The sequence below is a fragment of the Phocoena sinus genome, chromosome 12 (genome assembly GCF_008692025.1).
Source record: "Phocoena sinus isolate mPhoSin1 chromosome 12, mPhoSin1.pri, whole genome shotgun sequence".
NCBI classification, from domain to species: domain Eukaryota; kingdom Metazoa; phylum Chordata; class Mammalia; order Artiodactyla; family Phocoenidae; genus Phocoena; species Phocoena sinus.
Window position 1 is genome coordinate 14,160,264 of NC_045774.1, and position 20,353 is coordinate 14,180,616.

The following is a 20,353-nucleotide window of genomic DNA, read 5'->3' on the forward strand; positions in this document are numbered from 1 at the left end:
CCTGGCACCCTCTTTGCCCAGTTGATCATGTGGACCAGCTCCCTGTCTGCAAGGCTGGTCAGCAAGCCCATCATTGAAGCCTCACTGAAGGGTCTGGTAGGATCATATTCGGAGTAGATTATGGGGGGCTCAGCCTCCAGCAAGGCACTGATCATCTGATCGGCTGTCAGGGACAAGACGGGGCTGTTCTTCTTAGTGTGTTTAATCAAGAGTGGGCTCGGCCAAAGGTTGGCAGATCTCCTGTCTCCAGAGGGCTCCGCTTCGTTCCTGCCCTCCCCATCATCTCTCTGGCGCTTGTGCTTCAACATTCTCCCTCCTCTGCGGTCTTTCCGTATCCCTGAGAACATACGGGAAAAAAAAAGTTTATTCTTTTTCTCATATAAACGTTCACACTAAAATCATCTTCAATGCTAACAACGCTTTATTCTATTTGAGGAAAGAGTTTGGGGCACAGTTGTGCTGGTAAGCGTTTAACAACCAGCTGTCCACGAGAAAAAATAGGCTTTGATTTGTAGCATTCACCAATTTCCATGGTGTAACTACTCCCATTTCCGTGGCAAATTTCAAGCTAGTTGTCTGAGATTAAGCATCATACAAAACTCCTGAAAAGTTAACAGTAAGCTTTTGTGAGCCAGTACAAGCTGGTCTAACAAGCCATTGGGGTGTGTGTGTGTGTGTGTGTGTGTGTGTGTGTGTGTGTGTAAGAGCTGCTGTAAAAAGGACACGATAATAATTATTCTTGAAATATGGCTTATATCAAAGATTGCTTCTGCTATGAATATTCTTTCAACAGTAAATTAAAAAGGCGTCTTTAAAAAAGCATTTAATAAACATCCTTATCATCCAACTATACCTCTTTATGGAAGACACTAAAGAGGAATGATTTATCCAAAACGTATCTGACAGCCTCTGGATCCTATAGGTGTTCGGTCAGTCTTTCATTGCTACTAAACTGTACCTCACCACCTGAGGAATTGACCCACAATCCTCAACTTGTTTACTTGGTTCTAAGACTGACACAAATGTATTTCTATTTTCCTGATACAAAAGTTTTTAAATAGTTGAAAATAGTTTCCCCCCAAAGATTTACCAGCTGTGGTTCCCACTAACTAAATTATAGGGCAGGGGAGACTCCACTCTCTTTTGCAGAGACTCTGAGGTTTGGCTCAGCATCTTAACCTGGAAAAGGCCAGGCTGTGGTGCTGAAATGTATCAGCAGAAACAAATATTTTAAAGGACAAAAACGATCACTAGCTTCCATAGTTTCAAAAACCGTAATCTTTTCAAAATATGGCAGATAGCAGCAGTTCTTAGATTTATATAAAAGAAATAATCATTTTGGTAAAAAGTTTATACAATTATTTTTCATATTAAAGACATGAGAAGTCAACATTCTTTATAACATATTACCTGTTCTCTTACTCGAAATGAAGAACTAATGTCAGAACTTTGTTCTATTTCGTTCTAATTTGTCAAGGCGTTTGAACAAATGTGCGGTGGTGAATTTTTTATGTATAGCTTGTATTCTTTTAGGTCTAGATTAGATATGTTAGATGATACTAAAAATATAATGAAGCCACAACCCTTCTTATTTGTTCAGTATTAAAATAAGCATTTCCCAGAACTCTTGGAATAAGTAACAATTGTAAAGATTATTATCACTAACATGCACTGAGCACTCACCATGTGCTTAAACACTTTAATATACACTTTACATGTGAGCATTTCACAACTAATTTAGTCCTCACGATACTCTTGTAAGGTAAATACTACAAAACCGCTGCTTTAGAAAGGTTAATGAACTTGTCTGAGACCATTCTCTATTAAGTATGATGCAAGATGATCCGAGCTCTGAAATGAAGGTTTTTTTTTTTCCAGTTAACAGTTTTAAAAGTGTATCCAACAAAGTCGACACATATAAGGATACCTAGAAGTAACATAGTAAAGAAATAAAATGAGAAGAATCGTTGTATCTGACCAATTGTTGTCCACAGTCAGACATTTCAACTCTTTCGCTGCTAGATATGCTAACGAGAGTATAATATCTGAACTGGGGAAGGTAATACAGCCTACTCTCAGCTCATCAGAGCACACCTGGAGCATCACACAGTACTGGATGCTGCAGAGACAAGCAAAACAAATCCATTCAGAGGAACTAGGATGGGGAGGAGATGTGAAATAGGTCACATGGAGAACCACTGAGGAACTGAAAGGGGTTAGCCAAGAGAAAAAAAGACTTCGAGGAAACATGAGTGTCACCTTCACATGGGCTATACTATACAAAATGGCATTATGGTCTGAAGGTTTGTGCCCCCCGCCCCCAGATTCATATGTTGAAATCTAATCCCCAATGTGATGGTATTCAGAGGTGGGGCCTTTGGGAGGTCATTAGGTAACGAGGGTAGAGCCTTCATGAATGGGATTAGTGCCCTTATAAGTAGAGGCCAGGGGGCCAGCTTACTTTCTCCACCCTGTTAGGATATGAGAAGACAGCTGCCTACAAGCCGGGAAGCAGGCACTCATCAGACACCAGATGTGCTGTCAAGCTTGGACTTCCCAACCTCCCGAACTGTGAGAAATAAATGTTTGCTGTTTAATCTATGAAGTCTATAGTATTTCTGTTATAGCACCCCAAACTGACTAAGAGAGATAGATGGGTTCAACTTGCTCTTTCTGAGCCCAAAGGGTAAAATAGAAAAAATATGTGGAAACTATGAGTAGTTAGAGCTCACTGCAAGGAATCAGTTTGTAGGAGTCAAAGCTGACAACAAAGATAGAATTTGCTGCCGCAGGAAAGGATGTGTTAGATCACTGGAGGTTTCCAAGAATAGGCTAGACGAAGACTTTACAGGGGTGTTACCAAAGGCATTCAATTACCCAGTATTTGCACTACGTGACCTTCAATATACTTTCCATCCTGAGATTGTAGGACTCTCTGTTCTTCCATTTAGAATGTAAGACCAGTGGCCTTGGAATGAAAAACAGGAAAAGAAGATCGAAAGCAAAGAATTCCTACAGGTTCACATTTCTTAGGAAATTCTGAGGTCAGAATTTTGAGAGGATGATTCTGATTGTTAGTTATTTACCTACTTTGGGTGGGAACTAGGGTGAAAAAAATGCATTGTTCTTCAATATTAAACGGAGTATAACTCAAATACTCTTTGCTCCCCTACTCTATAACTTTATAAAGAGATAGAGAATGTGGACAGATCTTATTGGAAAGCTGCAGCATTCCAATAAAATCTTTTAATATTAGATCTACATGGAAAGATAGAAGCAAGTGACTTGAATAAAGAAGAAATGGTTAAAGGTGACATTGTTTACAGTAAGATGAAAGCAAGTTACCTGAGTAATCAAGTTATGACTATACACATACATTTTAACTCTTTAAAAATGAAACTTTATGTTATAACTGTAGTTTACCTTCATTTTAAAAGAGTTCCAAAACTAAGACAAGTAGATCGACGGTTAATGAAGCAAAACAAAACATAGTATTACCACCCACTTTAAAAGTTCCCAGCAATCATACTACAGACAATCTGATCTCCAGAAGAAGAATTTTAAACGCAATTCAGGTTCTAGGAGTGACAGTTATAAAAAGCTGTTTACCAAAGTATTTGCTCTTTTCGTAAAAATTTGTTCAATACTTACAATGTATATTCACAGATGATGCAGTGGGAAACAAAGATCATGTTACCCTCCATCAGGTTTTCAGCTTGGAGGGAGAAAGCCATGAATCAAAAGTTATTCTGTTATTTGTGGAATGAATGCATTAGCTGCCCAAAACACTATGGAAGGGAGGGGGAGGTGCTAATCGGAGGAGACAAAGAAGGCTTCTCTAGGAGACAAAGTTACATTTGAGCCGATTCATGAGATTTCCTCTCTTGGAGAAATTTCAAAGCTGACTACTCAAATGGTTTAGGTATAGCACTATTTACAGCAGTGAGCTGAATCACCACACCACTTTGAGTCTCAAATATTTGATTCACGTTGTTGAACACAAGACAAAAATGTCCACAGGCTTGGAATGCAGAACAAGAAAACACAACCAGAGAGACGGAGGAAAGAGCTAAATATTTATAAAATCATCAAATCGTCAAATAGGGTAAGGTAGATTCAATTAGCATTAACAAATATTTTCTTAAATTTACCCCTCAATGTTCCATATTTTTCAAATGTCAAAGCCTCTATAAAATATACAGACAGAACAAAAATAGCAAGTTGTACATACTGTGTGGCCGACTGCATGTGATAGGATGCCAGGGCACAGCTCAATGAGGAAAGCAACCATTTCTACTTGTAAGCAGTAATTGCCATATAAGTAGTGACATATCAGTGTCACTACCAGTGATGATATTGCATATTTCATAGTAGTTCAAAAAAAAATCAAACTGGAATTGAGTGGAACAGGTGAAAAATGGCCCAACTTCTACTATCTTAACCTAGGCTAAATGAGAATTGCAGATCACAACCAATAATTACAGCCTGTGTCACTATGGAATATACAGCCAGTTCCTAATTATATACAGTGATGGGGTATAGGAGTGGCATGCATAATTGAAATCCAAAGATAAATTAAAAAACTCATTCTATGCTCCCTACCAAGAATTTTTCCAGACAACGTAGACGGGTAAGTATTTTACTTAAGCTCAATTTCCTTTGTCTAAATTATTTTAACTATTTTGGTACCCGAACAAAAGTTCACAAAGCAGGGGGGAAGAAAAACAATTAGCTTAGATCATGCAAATATTAAACAGGCAGCCTCTTAACAGTCAAGATGTTTCTCTGTAACAAGTAGGACTTTGGCTTGTAACGCCATATAAACAAGATGTATTGTCATTCAGCTCCCCAAAATGTCATTTCCCAGAATGGTTGAGCACAATATTTAGCAGCGCAATGCAGATGTCATGTAACGGATATGCTAGTGTACAAACGTTATTAGCTCTCAAGTTGTGTCACTGATTAGACAAGAGTTGTATCACAGCAAATTTCTCTACATTCCTTTGAAAATTTCATAAGCTTACAATAATTCAGTGATTACCCTCAGGCTTGAGAAACAAACTCTCTCTCATCAAGCAAGCCCACCACACATGTGAAATGCCACCACTTTGAATTTTATGCCCTTGGGTTGAGCCTTCTCTAATACCCTGTCGCACTGTGGTAAGGATTCAGAAGCGGAGTATAGAACCTCTGCTTCATAATACTCAATGTGAATTTGAGTGATTCTAATCCACTAGGAAGTGTTAATTTCAGGGAATTTATTAAACCAATAAGCACAGACCACTGGAATGAGAACAAAAGGGAGAGAGATGATGCCCAGGGGACTCTCTAAGATCCCTCAGGAATCTCTCTAAGGCTGCCTGGGCTTGGGGAGGTCTGTGGTAAGGTAGTGCAGGGGCTGAGCCCTGGCAGGGAGAAAGGGGCTGGGGACATATCCACTGCTTAAACAATTATGTCCTGGCCCTAAAATAAAAAGATCTGTCCTAATGCATCAAACTAGGAGTTTTGAAAGACTGCTTCTAATACTTGAGTTTATTTAATCATCCTTTTTTTAAAATTCTTTAAACTCTTTGGCTTGGTCATTATATCTTAGGAAAAATGAATATGCTATCTGAATATTCATCAATTAATAGAATTCATTGGCTTATTTGCTTCTAACGCATTCTGCTTTTTAAATTTTCTTTTTCTGAAATGATCTTTTTTCTTCTTAGTACCCTTTGCCTCTACAAAAAGCTACTATAACTTCAGTAAAGTTATTTCTCCAATTTCCCAAGACTACTTTAATGTATTATTAAATATTTCAAACATTTGCATAATCACCTTTCTTTTGTTTTTCAATAATTCCACATTATTCATGAGGTATTAAAAACCCAGGCAGAGAAATACCCTAAAAGCTTTTTAATTCAACATTAGTTGAATTAAAATTCAACATTAGTTGAATGCTGATTAGTTAAGAATTAAATAAAGATAAGAACTAATGAAACTTGCACCAGAGAAACTTCCCTGCATCAATTCTAATGCTTCCCTTCAAATACTAGAAATGAACCTTGTAAGGTAGGCACTGGTATAGTCCCCATTTAACAGAAAAAAAGAAGTTTAGAATAACTATCATGACCAAGGTCATACCAAGAGCAGCACAGAGATTTCAACCCAGGTGAAGTATGTAATTATAGATTATTATTAATATTATCCTAGCCTCTAAGTGCATCATCGATGATGGTACATCAATGATCCACTTTGCGGTGATGAATTATCCAGTTCATTTAAAGCTACTTAATGCTCTTCCTCTCCCTCCTTTCACATCCAGCAAATCACCCCAACCTATATCTACTCACATATCTCTTCCTTTACTCCCTTTCACTCTATCTTTACTGCCACCATCCTGGTTCACACACTTCTCCCTTTTTGCCTAGATTGATGCAGCAGCCACTAATCTGTCTCCCTGCCTACCTTCAATCTTCCTTCCAATCAAATCAACTGGCAATTGAATAATCTCCATTACACACCTATTTCATCCTGTTATGTATTGTCCATCTAAAGCTCTCAAAGACCTCCTTAGCTACAGCAGTTGTTTGTGCTCTGAAGACTCTTGGCAATTCTAAGCAGTAGGGGTACAATTAGGGCTTCTGCTTGCCCTGTTCCCCCCATTTGTCTAAAGCAGCTGTTTATATATATATATATATATATATATATATATATTGTACTGGGATTAGGGAAATAACTCATTTTTAAAAGAGTTTACTGGTTGTATTTTAAATTTAAAAAGCCACTAACCCACTGAATAAAATCCAACACTACACTGACTCATGAATTTCCACAAATAATCCCAAAGTACTTTTCAAATCTATCTTTACAAATCCCCTCCACAAACCTTTACTTTTTTATGAAACAGTGTTGGCCTTGCCACTTTTTATAATACTTTCCAACATCACCACCTTGTACAATTTCCACTCCTCTTATATTGGCCACCAAATCCCAAGTAAAATCTCATTTCCTCCATAGTCAATTTTGGACCCCACTCCACTCTAGTGGCTCTACCTCCTTCATTCTTGTAGCTTTTCTTTCATCTTTTTGTTTTCTTGTGTCATTCATTGGATAACCATCATGTACTAATTTCTGTGTTTAATTACACCTGAGTTCCCCCTCCCTGGCTATGGCCTCGAATTTCTCTCCAGGCAGGAAGTTGGAGCAACAGTAGGGCTCACCTCATCTATTTTCCCTTTCTCAAGAAACACTGCCCCACACTGCCTGATATCCAAGGTTTAAAAACAGTTGTTTCATACATTATATCCATTTTTTAAAGATACTTCTGTTGGGAGGCAATAAGGTTAAAAGTGGAAAGCAAAATAGATCTGCTATTATAGTTGGAAACATCATTATCTCCCTGTCCATAACTGATTACTTAAGTAAGCAGAAAATCAATATGAATGGAATTGACTTCAAAAATACTATCAATCAACTTGATCTAATTGACATTTATAGAAGACTCCATCAAATAACAGATGAATACACATTATTCTCGAGTTCCAATGGAACATTCACTGAGACAGACCCCATTCTGGGCCATAAAAAGACGCTTAACTGTTATAACTTTATCAACTAGAGTACCGTGTTTGTGTATAGCCCCTTTTGCCTTTAAAGGTTATAAGAATTGTGAAACCACTCTTAGGTATATTGGAATTAAATAATTAAGTAAATGAATGGCACATAATGGGAGCCAGGTTTCACACTGTTGCAGAAAGAAGTGACTTGTAAGTAAGAGAAGACTAGAATGATCCATGCTGTAATGGCAAGAGTTGGAGACATCAGTGTGTATTCATGTTTAGCTTAAGACAGATACAGATGTTGAGTTGTATAAAGATATATAAATAAAAATATTTATAAATATGTGTATATACATGGGCCAGTATAAACACATATATCTCCTCGCACTGTCAGCTTAGAGGTCCTAGAAGTAACAATATCCCAGGAACAGAAAGTACATCTACTGCTCAGATCTTGGTTTCCAATAAGAGAACCATGACTCCATGGAGAAATGGCTGATTCTAGGACTGGGGAAGGAAATATACAAGATGAGTCTGAACTAAAAGGAAGAACGTGCTCAAAAAAAAAAAAAAAATCGCTCAATGATGTGTATGTCAAAAGAATACAGGAGCCAACTCATAAAGCTCCCAGTGCCAAAGCTGGGACAACATGAGCGGCAAAATAAATAAGAATTGGATTGTATCCCAAAACATAAATATCCATGAGTCTATACTGATATAAATGACTGAATAAATAAATTAACTGAGAATAGCAACTCCAACTAATTTATGTAGGTACTCCAGCCTTAAGGCGTAACCCCCCATTCCTTAAGTATGGGCTGCACATAAGCACTTCCTTCCAAAGCTAACTGTGTGAAAAAGGAGAAGAAAAGAATAACCTTACAGTACAGAAACCTAACAAATCCTGCCTCAAGTAAGGTTGTCAAGGTCAACATCAATACTGATAAGTCATATTGATTGATTCTATGTACCCTTGATATGATGTGATGACAATGACACTTCACATTTCTGGTCTCCCTCCCAGAACTCATTAACCCCAGTCTAACCATGAGAAAAACATCAGACAAATCCAAACTGAGAGACATTCCACCAAATATCTGACCAGTAATACTCAAAACTGGCAAGGTCATCAAAAACAAAGAAAACCTCAGAAATTGTCACCATCAAGGGGAGCCTAAGACAACATGAATACTTAATATAATATATCCTGATGGGATCCCAGAACAGATGAAAAGTATTGGGTAATAGCTTAGGAAATCTGAACGATAACTGACTTCAGTTAATGATAAAATATCAATATTGGTTCATTCATGGTGAGGAAAGTACCATATAGTAGTATGAGATGTTACCCACAGAGGAAACTGGGTGTGGGGCATCCGAGATCTCTCTGTACTATCCTGGCAATAGTTCTGTAAATGTAAAACTGATCTAAAATGAAAAGTTTAGTTCTTAAAAGTCAAGGGCAAAACACTGAGCGAGAAGTGCTTTTATATAATATGAAAATTAATTTTATACTGCTTCTTGATTGTTTGGAATAACTAGTCACTGCCATTCACGCCGCTATGTTGAAGGAGAACAGCTGAGTCATCCTACCCAAGAGCTTGCGTCAAAGTATAATTCTACATTCATGATTGCATTGTGTATGGAGAAGACCATGGAGCTGGTCAAGAGGAAAATTTAAGGCTGTCAGAGACACCGACCTATAAATTGAAACTACAAAGATTATATCTTTGCTGCTTAAAAAGTTTTCAGGATGTAGAATAAGCTTTGTAACTGGGCACATAAATTTAACCCTGTTGTAGCTTTTTATCTTTTCCTAAAATATACAGAGAGAGGGAGATGGAGAAAGAGAGAGAGAGAAAGAGAGTGTTAGTTATGGTCAGTGTTTAACACAAGTTAAAATTATAAGCGTCTCCTATTAAAGACATACAACAGTCACAACAAAATATCAAAGACTACTCAATTACAAACCACATGAAGGCAGAAATTATATGTCTTGTTTACCAGCAGACATAATTCCCTACTAGACTTCAACAGACATGGCAGTGGAATACATAAATGAGTCGGTAGGACCTAGAATCATATTGAATATATTAATAACACAAGTTTGATATATTAAAACATCTTGGAATTCCAGTTGTTGGAATTTTATTATAGCAGTGTTTGAAATCGGTCTTTCTGGTAAGGCAACTCACCTTATGTGATCAATTTAAGTAACAAAAGTCTTCAATAAATTGCTAAATAAAAGAAGTAAGTTAGGATCAGTCTTTCCACATTCAATCTCCTGATCCAGCTATGTACCCTAAGTACCCTGTGGTCTGATTTTATGACTTGATTCCTCTGTCCCCTCCCCATATCGTTAAGTTTTGTTTCCATTATCTTACATAACTTTGGAATAAATCTGTTAGTAGTGGGGAGACGGCCATGTACATGATCCAGACAAGACTGGTTAATTCAGTTTTCCTTGAAAGTAGTTAATTATTAACTTTTCCACCAGGCTACTGTCACCACCACCAGTTAACCTCAATTGTCCCAAGTGCTGTATACCAACTAACTTGGTCCTTCTCCTCCAGCCCAGTGGCCTATCTATCAACCTCTCAATAGACTGCAGTACTCAAGAGGAGCCATAATATCCCATGGTGTCATCTGCCAGCACCCAAATTCAAATAAACTGGCAAGTTTTCTTAACACTAGGCTCCTTTGGGGTGATTAACCATGGTGAGCTAATTGTCCTTGATGAGTAAACTTGTGTACAGATGAGCAGTGTTTCCTCCCATGGATGCAAAGAGCGCATTTCCCCCCTTTCCTCCTAAACTAGGACTCCAGTGGTATCCGCCCTAATTACTCCATTGGCATAAGAGTAAACAGAGCCCCCCATGGTGGCCAACCATGCTACCCCCGCCCAGTCTTCATGCTTCTTCCCAGGCCCCAGAGCTAGGTTCCTATCTGCTGTGACAATAAGAACTCAGCAATGATGGAAGGGAGCAGCTGAAGTTCTATGACAGGAGAAAACTTAATTAATATGCTGTCAGCTCTGCCTGGTCATGCCTGTTCCATCGTAGAGTGTGTGCCCAGAAGTTTACAACAGCCCACGTTTCTGCCCTGTTGAGCTGGCGTCGTCTGCCAGAAAGGCACTTGACAAACACCAACTGCAGAAGTACACAGTGATTCTTCTCTGCAATTAGCATGTATTTATGTTTACAATCTGGAAAACAAAACCCATGTATGTTATTATTTTTAAAAGGAATTCTGCCAACAAGTGCGGAGAGAGTATTCATCTCTGTCTTCACCAGATAGTATTGGAAAACCATAATCTGCCTTGATAATATTTGATCGTTTATCCAGTTTACTTTGATGAAATTTTATTTCAAAATGGATTGTCTTGTTCCTGTTCTGACTTGTTGCTGTACTGCTTTACAAATGTCCCTTTTGGAAGCTGAAGCAACCAAAGAGGTAGCCTTCGTATAGGAATGCACTGTTTTGGAATTTTCCCAAAAGTTTAGACAGGGAGTGCCAAGAAAGGGAAATCAATCACAGGTTACCACACCTTTAATTGCATGTCAAATCACGCTGCCTTATCCCAGCAACAAAACCAAGTGTCCAGGTCCAGGTCAAGTGTGGAGTAAGTCACGATCCCGCGTGATCTCAATGACATCCGTTTTGACTTAAAAGCATAATGTTCACTCATAAAACTACGGTGCATTTTAATAAAAATTCGGCCAATAAACCCTTGTTTCTAGAGGCAGCTGTGGCAGGCTGTTCTATAAGAATCTGATTTATTAATAACAAAATTTATGGGGTGAGGAGAAAAGCAATACATATTTTTCTTGCCTGGCTTCATTTCCCTGTAATATCTTAGTGATGAGTCTCCTGCTGGCAGGCATTCTGTAGCCAAGAGGAATAAATAAGACACCAAGGTTTAGCCTGTGAAGTTCTCACTTTTCTCCCATTTCTTAGCAGTTCTGCTACTCAGACCTGCAGTTTTCCCTTCTCCAACTTATAAAAGAAACAGTCTGTCTCCCCACCTCCCCATGGATCTCTTCTCTGTCTCATGCTGATCGGTGCGGCATTGGATACAAATGAAGTCCTCGTTGTCTTTAATTCGGTCATGGATGAGCCTTCCCAGCCTCGCCTGAGTCACCAACACCCAATTACATTCTCTTGGACAAGAAGTGCCTGCCAGTGGGACAGTCATCTTACAACAATCCTACAACTGGATCAACAAACTAGTTCACCCTTGCTGGTGATTTAACAAATCCTCGAGCGGGTGAATGTCATATTTCTTGAGGCTTAAAAGGGTCTATTCCTTTCTACAAACTCTCATTTGTGAACTCTGTCACCTTAAATCTATCAGAAATCTTTCATACACCCTACAGCTCAGACCTGGGCAAATTAGGGGCTCGATAAATATATGTTAAATGATGAATTTGTTACTTGACCTGGTAGCTAACAGAAATCACTGGGCTCCTTTCCTAAAATGTTGACTTGAACAAGTACTAATAATAGAGGAGGAGGAAACAGAATTATCAAGAGCCTTAAGGATCAAAAAATTCTACCACCCATATTAATAGAGAGCTCAGCAAAAGGAAATATCTCATTCTTACCACTGATACAGCAGGAGCAATTCTTTGTCACCATACTTATGCCAAAGGAGCCCCTATTGCCCCAAGCCAGAAAGTTTCTCTCTCTGAAACGTGCCAAGAGATGAAAGTTTCTTAATGATAAGGACTGTGCCTAGTTCTCTGTATTCCCTGCTAGATTTAACTCTGTACCTTGTAAATAAATTAGCTTTCCTAGGTAAATGATCAATGAATGTTTCGTGTACTGACTAGAACCAGCGCCTCTCAAAGAAGACAACATTCCACTGAGGGTAGAAGTATCATCTAGGGGCCAGGTTCTCCTCTATAAAATCTCCATTTTCCTCTTCTTTGACTCTATTTCAGTGTTAGCGACTCCTCATTCAATCCAAGCAAAGTAACAGATTTATTATACTGGGATTTCTTCCTGAATATCAAATATCTTGCCCCATCTGATTTGAACTCCATTATTCACTCTCACAAGTTCTTATCCACTTTTCAGAAAAGTTAATGCATCTCGATGCAGGAAGCGTGTCCACATCTGTTTGCCTCACCAAATACCAACTGGATCCTTTGTTTACAATTGCCAGAGCTGAAAATTCTATTGAAAATATCTTAAACAAGCATGTTCATTAAATGTCAAATACTAAATATATGCTGCTCCAGAATACTTGTTCTTCAGTGGGAAGATACCTAGCAACCTGACATAACTACTGGTTTCCTATAAAACGAGATTTCCACCGCTAAGGATGCAGGAAGAGAGAGAGAAAGAAAGAAAGAAGTCCTCAGTCAGAATGCAAAAGCTGATGTCAGTAGTTAGGGTAGCAGAAGATATTCCAAAATAAGCTGGCCGGAACACTCTTAAACTCAAATAAGATGCAAACTTAAAAAAAAATCTGTAAAAACAGCTCAAGACTTGGATAACACATCAATGATAATAACAGTCCAATCATAAGTCGAACTTACAGAATCTTTGAATTCTTTGAAGTCCTAATACTTTGTGAAGATAGTTAGATGGTTTCCTGGCCTCATATGTATTGCACCTGTGTCCATTTCTAAAAGCCAGTCATTTTGTCCATGTTTAGTGCAAACCAGAAGTTATGATAAAGGATAGAGTTGAGCATCAAAATGAAGATTATAGCCCAAATGAAAAGAAAAATACTCCTATTGCTGCCATTTCAGAGAAAAGTTCTTAGACTTTACTCATAGCTCATGAAATCATAGATATGTAATTAGGATATGTTCCAAAGGGAGATATAGGTGGAAAATTAATTGTAGATTCCAGCTTTCTTAGTAAGGAAAGGGCTTCCCCAGAAGCATACTGTCCCTTCTGGAGAGAACACAGGGGGACTTCTGCCCTTTCTCAGGAGGGCTGGTGCCACAGCCCCATATATAATCAGCTTCATCAAATTCTTTGACTCTTGACAGTTGGTAAGTGTGTATCTCTTTTAAGCTTACTATATTTTTGGAAATGGTTATGGCATATAAAGTATATTTTTATTGTGACTCTGGGATGTCCAGTAAACAATCTGAACTTATCCTGTTTAAACTGGCAGGGCTTTGATTCAATTAAGAAAGAAGCTATTAGAATTGAACACGTGGATTTTAGGTTTATTCATAGGAATACCTCAGTGTCTGGGGCCTCCAGCCTTCCAGAAAAAGCCTATGTAGTCATTAAGTTAGTGATGACTGTCTGAATGGTCTGACTAGGGAAAAGGTAGAAGAAATTGTTTCAAGCCAGGTGATAGACTTGTTTTGTAACTGAATAAGAAATATTTTAAAAACTAGAAAGAATATCTAGTTGAGATTTGATCAGATGGGCTATTCCATCTAATACATTCTTTAGAGCTGATACCAAGGTTTTAGCTGGTAGAGGAAGTGAAAGCAAGTTTAGCTGCCCATGGAGTACATTTATGCAATAATGATAATAAAATGGCTGAAGTTCACCTATCCTGAATTCAAAGCAGAAGTGCCCATTTCTTGGAAGGACGAGAATTATCATTATGGAGGCGATTATACTATGTTCTGTGGAGGGTGCTTTACATATCACTTCATTGAAACATCTGAGATATTAACCCCAACTTTATAAATGAAAGGGCCGGTAGAGGTAACGATGGCTTAACCCAAAGGCACACAATTAGGAACTGACAAAAGATTAGAACTCAAGACTGCTAATCTCAATGTCCATGCCCTTTTACTCGCTCTACCATCCCCAATACTACTATGATTCGTCAAATGTCATGACGATTTGCCTTATTGGCTGTTGACTCAGTGCACAGGATATGCAGATTCTCACTATCGTTTCTTGATATTATATTTATTACGAGTTATTTTACTTCGGCCACATTCCACATTATGCAGTAACACGAACATGCTAGCCAATTCTTTCACAGTACATGATGATTTTTGAACTCATTCAGAAGTTACACATCCAATATGATTAAGCAGGACAGAGAGTTAGTTTCAATCAATAAGCAGATGGGTTTTAAATACGGCAATGTACAGATGATGAAGTCAAAAGAAGGCTGAAGATATTTTAATAAAAAAGTAGACACAAGTACAAAGGATAATCTGAGAAGCTCAAAGAAATTGTGAGCCTTGAATTGCAGAGAATGGAGCAGAGTAAAACGTTCCTTACAGCAGACAGAAAAAAGAGAGAAAATTGGCTTGCTGAAAATGATGAGGGAATTGGAGACAGGGATAAGGAAATGACAGTTATTTTTTCCATGATTTTAAAGTGAAGGAATAGAACACAGAGCTCCTGAAACTAAAGATTTTATTTTTCAGAGAGAAGGCACATAAAGCCCACATGCAGCAGAGGAAAGAAAAATTTAAGTTTTGATGAAATATCCTGAATGGAAACAAGAAGGATAATGGCGGACAGGGGGTTTCTAAAGATGCTACTTTGAAAATTACAAGATTATCACAATAATTCCTTTTTAAAAGGGATCACTTTTGAACTAAGAGCCTGATTGTTAAAAGAATTCTCTGGTAATTTAGTGATGCTTATAATTTTTAGCTCAGTATGTGAAAAGAAGATCTAATATACATTATTCTTCTTCATAATATTACGATTTTACAAAATCTGAAATATCATACTGGGACTCAGCCTTCTTTGGGAGAACAAAATTAAAACTGAAGATATATGAACTAAAATGGGAAAAAAAGATCACTTTGGTTACCAGGTCCTATCAGAATAAGTTTCTCATAGGTATTCTAAGAGAATAAACTTCCTCGAGTTACTATCTGTATATTATCAGCTATTCATTACAATCATCAAATACAATAACCAGCTTATCTGCCAAAGATATGAGTTAAACTGCCATTTTAATAATTCTTCTTTGTACCAGCAAATGTCATTATTTGAAATAGGGTGAAACTTAACAGAATGAACTCGTTAAAAATAAAGCAAATGCATCCACGAGATCTTAATTATAATTACATAGTCATTTGTGATCACTTCCAATAGTTCTTGGCAAAGACAAATGAGCATAATGAGTTCCATTAATGGATTGATGTGTTCTGTTTACGTGCAAGGAAGGGATTTAATAAAAGTGTCCAAAATAGCAGGAGGGCATACAAAGTGACAAACGAGGTACGGGTGAAAATCTACACAATGGTGTAAGTGGAAGCATCGTGTCAAGAAAGGGATTTCAAGTAATTTGAGAAAGTGATTCTCACCAAAAGTCAGTAAAGACTCAGCTGGTAAAATGGCCACTCTTAGCTTTTTGCTTTTTAATAAGTGAAAATGATATTAAGGTTGACATTCTCCCACTCCTAATGTTCCTGTTATCATAAGAACCTGTAGGACTGGCCTAGTAGGATGTTTATACTGATGTATTATTACAGCATGAGATCTGTCCCTCCCTGGATTTCACAAATGTCACGGTACAAGGCAATGACTGGCACCATATTTTCGTTTGGTGGGATTAGAAACCTTGGGACGATTTTCACCAGCTGTTCACCTCTTCCGTAAAGCAATATAGATTTCAGAGAGGATAACCTCTATGACTAAATTATTTTTAAATGACACACACAACAAAAAATAAGTTAGGGATTAAGTGAGATGCTGCTAGAAACACTCTAACGAGGGAGATAAGTCAAACAAAGATAGGCTAAGCAAATCATATAAAATCAAACCAGTCCTTCACTTAAGTTAACTAAAACTTATTTCAACTGAATCTAAAAAGGAAGGGACTCATAAACTAAGTCCCAAATGTAATGTAAGATACAGTATCTACCAATCACACCGAATGCTTTGGGGTTTCTGTTGTATTGTACCCTCTCTCCTTCACTTCTCCGATTTGATGTTTCCCAGTCGTTAACACAGCTCAATAGACTTCTCTGTGGTGATGGAAATGCTCTACAGCTGGGTTGGACAATACGGTAGCCACTAGCCACTCTGGGTACTAGTGGCTACTGGGTACTTGAACGTGGCTGGTGCAATTGAGGAGTTGTATTTATAATATTATTTCATTTTAACTCATTTGAGTTTAAATGGCCACAAGGGGCTAGTGGGTACCTATTGGGCTACACAGTAGACAAATGTGCAAAAACTAAGTAATATCTGAGGATGCCGAACAGTGCTTGAGGAGAACAAATAGCATGTCTTAGAATCACCCGGGGAGTTTTGAAAACAATTCTGGGAACCTCCCTCAGAGAGTCTAACCTAATCAGTTTGGGAAGAGGCAATGGAAACAGGATTGCTATCTCTAAATCAGAGCAATAAATAAGCTTAAGTAAGAAGATGCTCCCAGGACTAGAATTTCTGGCACTGTGTTCATTTTGCATCACTTACGGAGGCAGATGTGAGGGAAGGAGTCAGAGCAGGTTACAAAGTGAGATGACACATTCTGAAGCCTCTGATTGATTTTCAGAGATTGTTAGAGGGAGCTATAAAGATACAGAAAAATGAAACATCGGAAAGATACAGACATGGGAAGAAACAGGAAAATTCACTGAGCGTGAAAGAGCTATGAAACTTATAACAAGTAAACTGGCTAATAGAGTTATTGAAAAAACTGTAAAGAAAATCTTTCAGTAACTATACTACCCTCGTTACTACTTTATCAAAATATCTGAGCTAAGGATATTTAATCACATTGGTTAGCCCCAGGGATAGCTTTGTCTATAGGTTATACTATTGACCAGAGAGCTCTCTCTCTCTCTCTCCCTCTCTCTCTCTCTCTCTCTCTCTCTCTCTCTATATATATATATATATATATATATATATATTTTTTTTTTTTTTTTTTTTTTTTTGTCGGTACGCGGGCCTCTCACTGTTGTGGCCTCTCCCGTTGCGGAGCACAGGCTCCGGACGCGCAGGCTCAGCGGCCATGGCTCACGGGCCCAGCCGTTCCGCGGCACGTGGGATCTTCCCGGACCGGGGCACGAACCGGTGTCCCCTGCATCGGCAGGCGGACTCTCAACCACTGTGCCACCCGGGAAGCCCCTCTATATTTTTTTGATTACACATCTCTATTAGGAAAAAATACTTGAGCAAGCACCCCCAATAGATGTATATATTTTGCAGTACTACTGTACTAACATATTATTTGACTATAACACAAGCTGAAACACAAGTTTCTTAATGAGACAAAAAAAAAGAAAAAGAAATTATTTTCTTCCAAACCAAACATTTCCCTCTTTGCAGAAATTCCACTGAACAGTCTGCACGAGACATGTAGTATATCCTTCAGGAGCTATGTCAGAGATGAAAAGGATGCTACTGCCAAGAGGACATTCTCTCCACCTAGTTTGTGCAGTCTTGATAATTGGTCACAGCACCCCCTCTTTTGTCCTCTGTCTCCTCATTCACAGCGTCTTACAGCTGAATTTGTTTGTGGCCTACAGTTCAATTTCTCCCAGGCCCCAAGCCAGCCAGCGCAGACAAAGACAGTATGTCAGCCTTCCTATTTGTCCCTCTGGTGAAGCTTGTGATTACATCAGGCTCCCAGACACAGCACAGCCTATTTTCCACATCCACACCCAAGACCCGAGCAGATAACTGTGCAGGTCACCAAACGTGCCCCGTTCCTCACCTACATCACTCCCCGACGGATCAGTTGGCCAAGTTCTAGAGGTCACGCTTCTGCCCAAGGTTTTCAGAGGTGAGTCTCAGCTCTGAACTCAGTGGCAGCTGGGGAACCATTTATGGCACTTGCCCATGCAACTTCCAGCGACGGACCCCGGCCCCAGAGCCCTTTCCAATGTGGAGGACCCTGTCCCTTCCAGGCAGATACCTAACACTGGCTTACGCCATGGCTCCGCCTGAGAACCCTCCTGGCGGCTGAGCCCAGTCAGTCTTCTGTGCCATACCCACTGAAAACAGTGCTTGGACTAACACCCACTTCCTGAAGCCCATTTAGTTTTTCTCATCCTCCACCACTGTGTCCTGGCCTGAGACACTCTAGGGCCCCTCTCCCAGCCTCAGCTGGCTCTCTTCCTTGATCCCACAACTGGCTTCGAGTTGGAGACACCCTAAGTTACGACATGATTCACTAAACAACCCACACTCCCTTGCCTCACTGTGAATGGCTAGCAGATGTCCCAGGGAGTCTGCACCAAGGCAGTGGGGCTCTTCCTCTGAGTGTCACTGCCCTGTAATGGGATAGGGCCCACGACCTTGGTGTCATTAGCACCCCGCTCTCACCAGCTGAGTTAACCCGTCTCTAAGTTTCAGTGAAAGTTTAAGGTCACAGAGGTTGGCTTGCTCTTTTCCATCTTATTCATTGAAGATGGGGTGAATTACCCTGATTGCAGGAGTTGCCCAAATAAAAACATTTCAACTTCGCGATATTTCGGAACAAGGCGTGCCGCTAGTGGACGTGAAGCAGGCAGTGAGAATGAGGTACCACGTACCAGTTACGAAATCTCTCGGAAAGAAAACCTGATGGCAGTGGGGTGCCTGGCTGAGAAAAAAGATAACTTTAAACATAAAATTATCAAACTCTTTGCCAGTAATTGCCTTAAGAAAACACATTGAAATAAAAGGATGGGGCATACGTTATTGCTTCAGGACAACTTTTTTCTCAATTGTTTGGAAAGCTTTTACTGTTCCCGAAATCTCTTTGTTCCCTGTTTACCTTCAAGAGGGACTGACTCCAAAACAGTCATTCGTTATTGACATTTCAATATCATGATTCTGATGTTGAATAAACTCACTCCATGATACTTCTGAGTTTGCCTAAAACATAGTTAAGTACCAATGGGGAATACAGTTGTGAGAGTTAGCAGCTAACTACAATAAGAACAATGTACACAGCTGTTACAGTAAGATAGCTGGCAACCTCATTCCGAGAAGAGAGAAAGAAACATATAAAAAGGACTGCCATGAAGAAAGTTTCCTAAAAATTAAAGAAATGAAGGAGAAATATTATTCCATTAAACCTATATAAAAATATCAAAGTTTTTAAAAAATTTTATTCATAAGTAATTCACGTGCATTGCTGAAAACAGAAATGACAGAGAAGAAAAAAATAGAAAATAAAAATCATGCATAATTCCCTTACCCAGGGCTAACTGCTACTAGCTTCTTGTTGGGTACTCTCCCAGAATCATGTGTTCATTTACTTATTCACTCTCCTCTTTATTGCTCAGTATAAGCCTAAATAATTAAAATACTTAAATATTATTTATAATCTGCTCTCTTCATGATATAGTCCACATCAAGAAATATATCTTTATATATCATAATTTGTAATGTTTACAGTGTTCTTTTATGTGATATTATGATTTCTGAACCAACACCACTGGATTGATTCTGACAATATATATCAAAAGTCATGGGAAAAGTGCATAACTTTTGACTCAGCCATTCAAGTGCTAGGAGTGAATCCTAAGTAAATAATTATTGTGGTATACAAAGATTTAGCAAGAAAGCTGTTCACAGTCCTGTTTAAAATTGTGAAAGCGAGAAACAATGTAAATACCAATAATTAGGAAAATAATTCAATAAATTACAGTATTCCATTTTGGAATATTAATGCAACTGCACTAATAATCTTATATTGAAGGATACTCAGCAACACGGGAAAATTTTAAATGAATAAGCAATGCAATCCTGAACTTGTAAATTTTTAAAAAATATATGACATGTCTGAAACAATAAGATAATGTAGTTTTTTAAAAAGATATGCCTTTAAAATGTCAGTAACACGAAATAGCTAGGAGTAATTTTTTTAATATGCAAGACCTTTTGGAGAGACATTTCTCCAAAGAAGATATACAGAA

General features: G+C 38.5%; 1 protein-coding gene across 1 annotated transcript in view; it reads right to left on the reverse strand.

The window, feature by feature from the left end:
• Nucleotides 1-20,353, reverse strand: part of ESR1 (estrogen receptor 1) — a 252,237-nt gene that overhangs the window by 149,888 nt on the left and 81,996 nt on the right. The window contains exon 5 of the mRNA XM_032651735.1: nt 2-337. Coding sequence (XP_032507626.1) covers nt 2-337 — 336 coding nt within the window. The remainder of the gene's footprint in view (nt 1; nt 338-20,353) is intronic.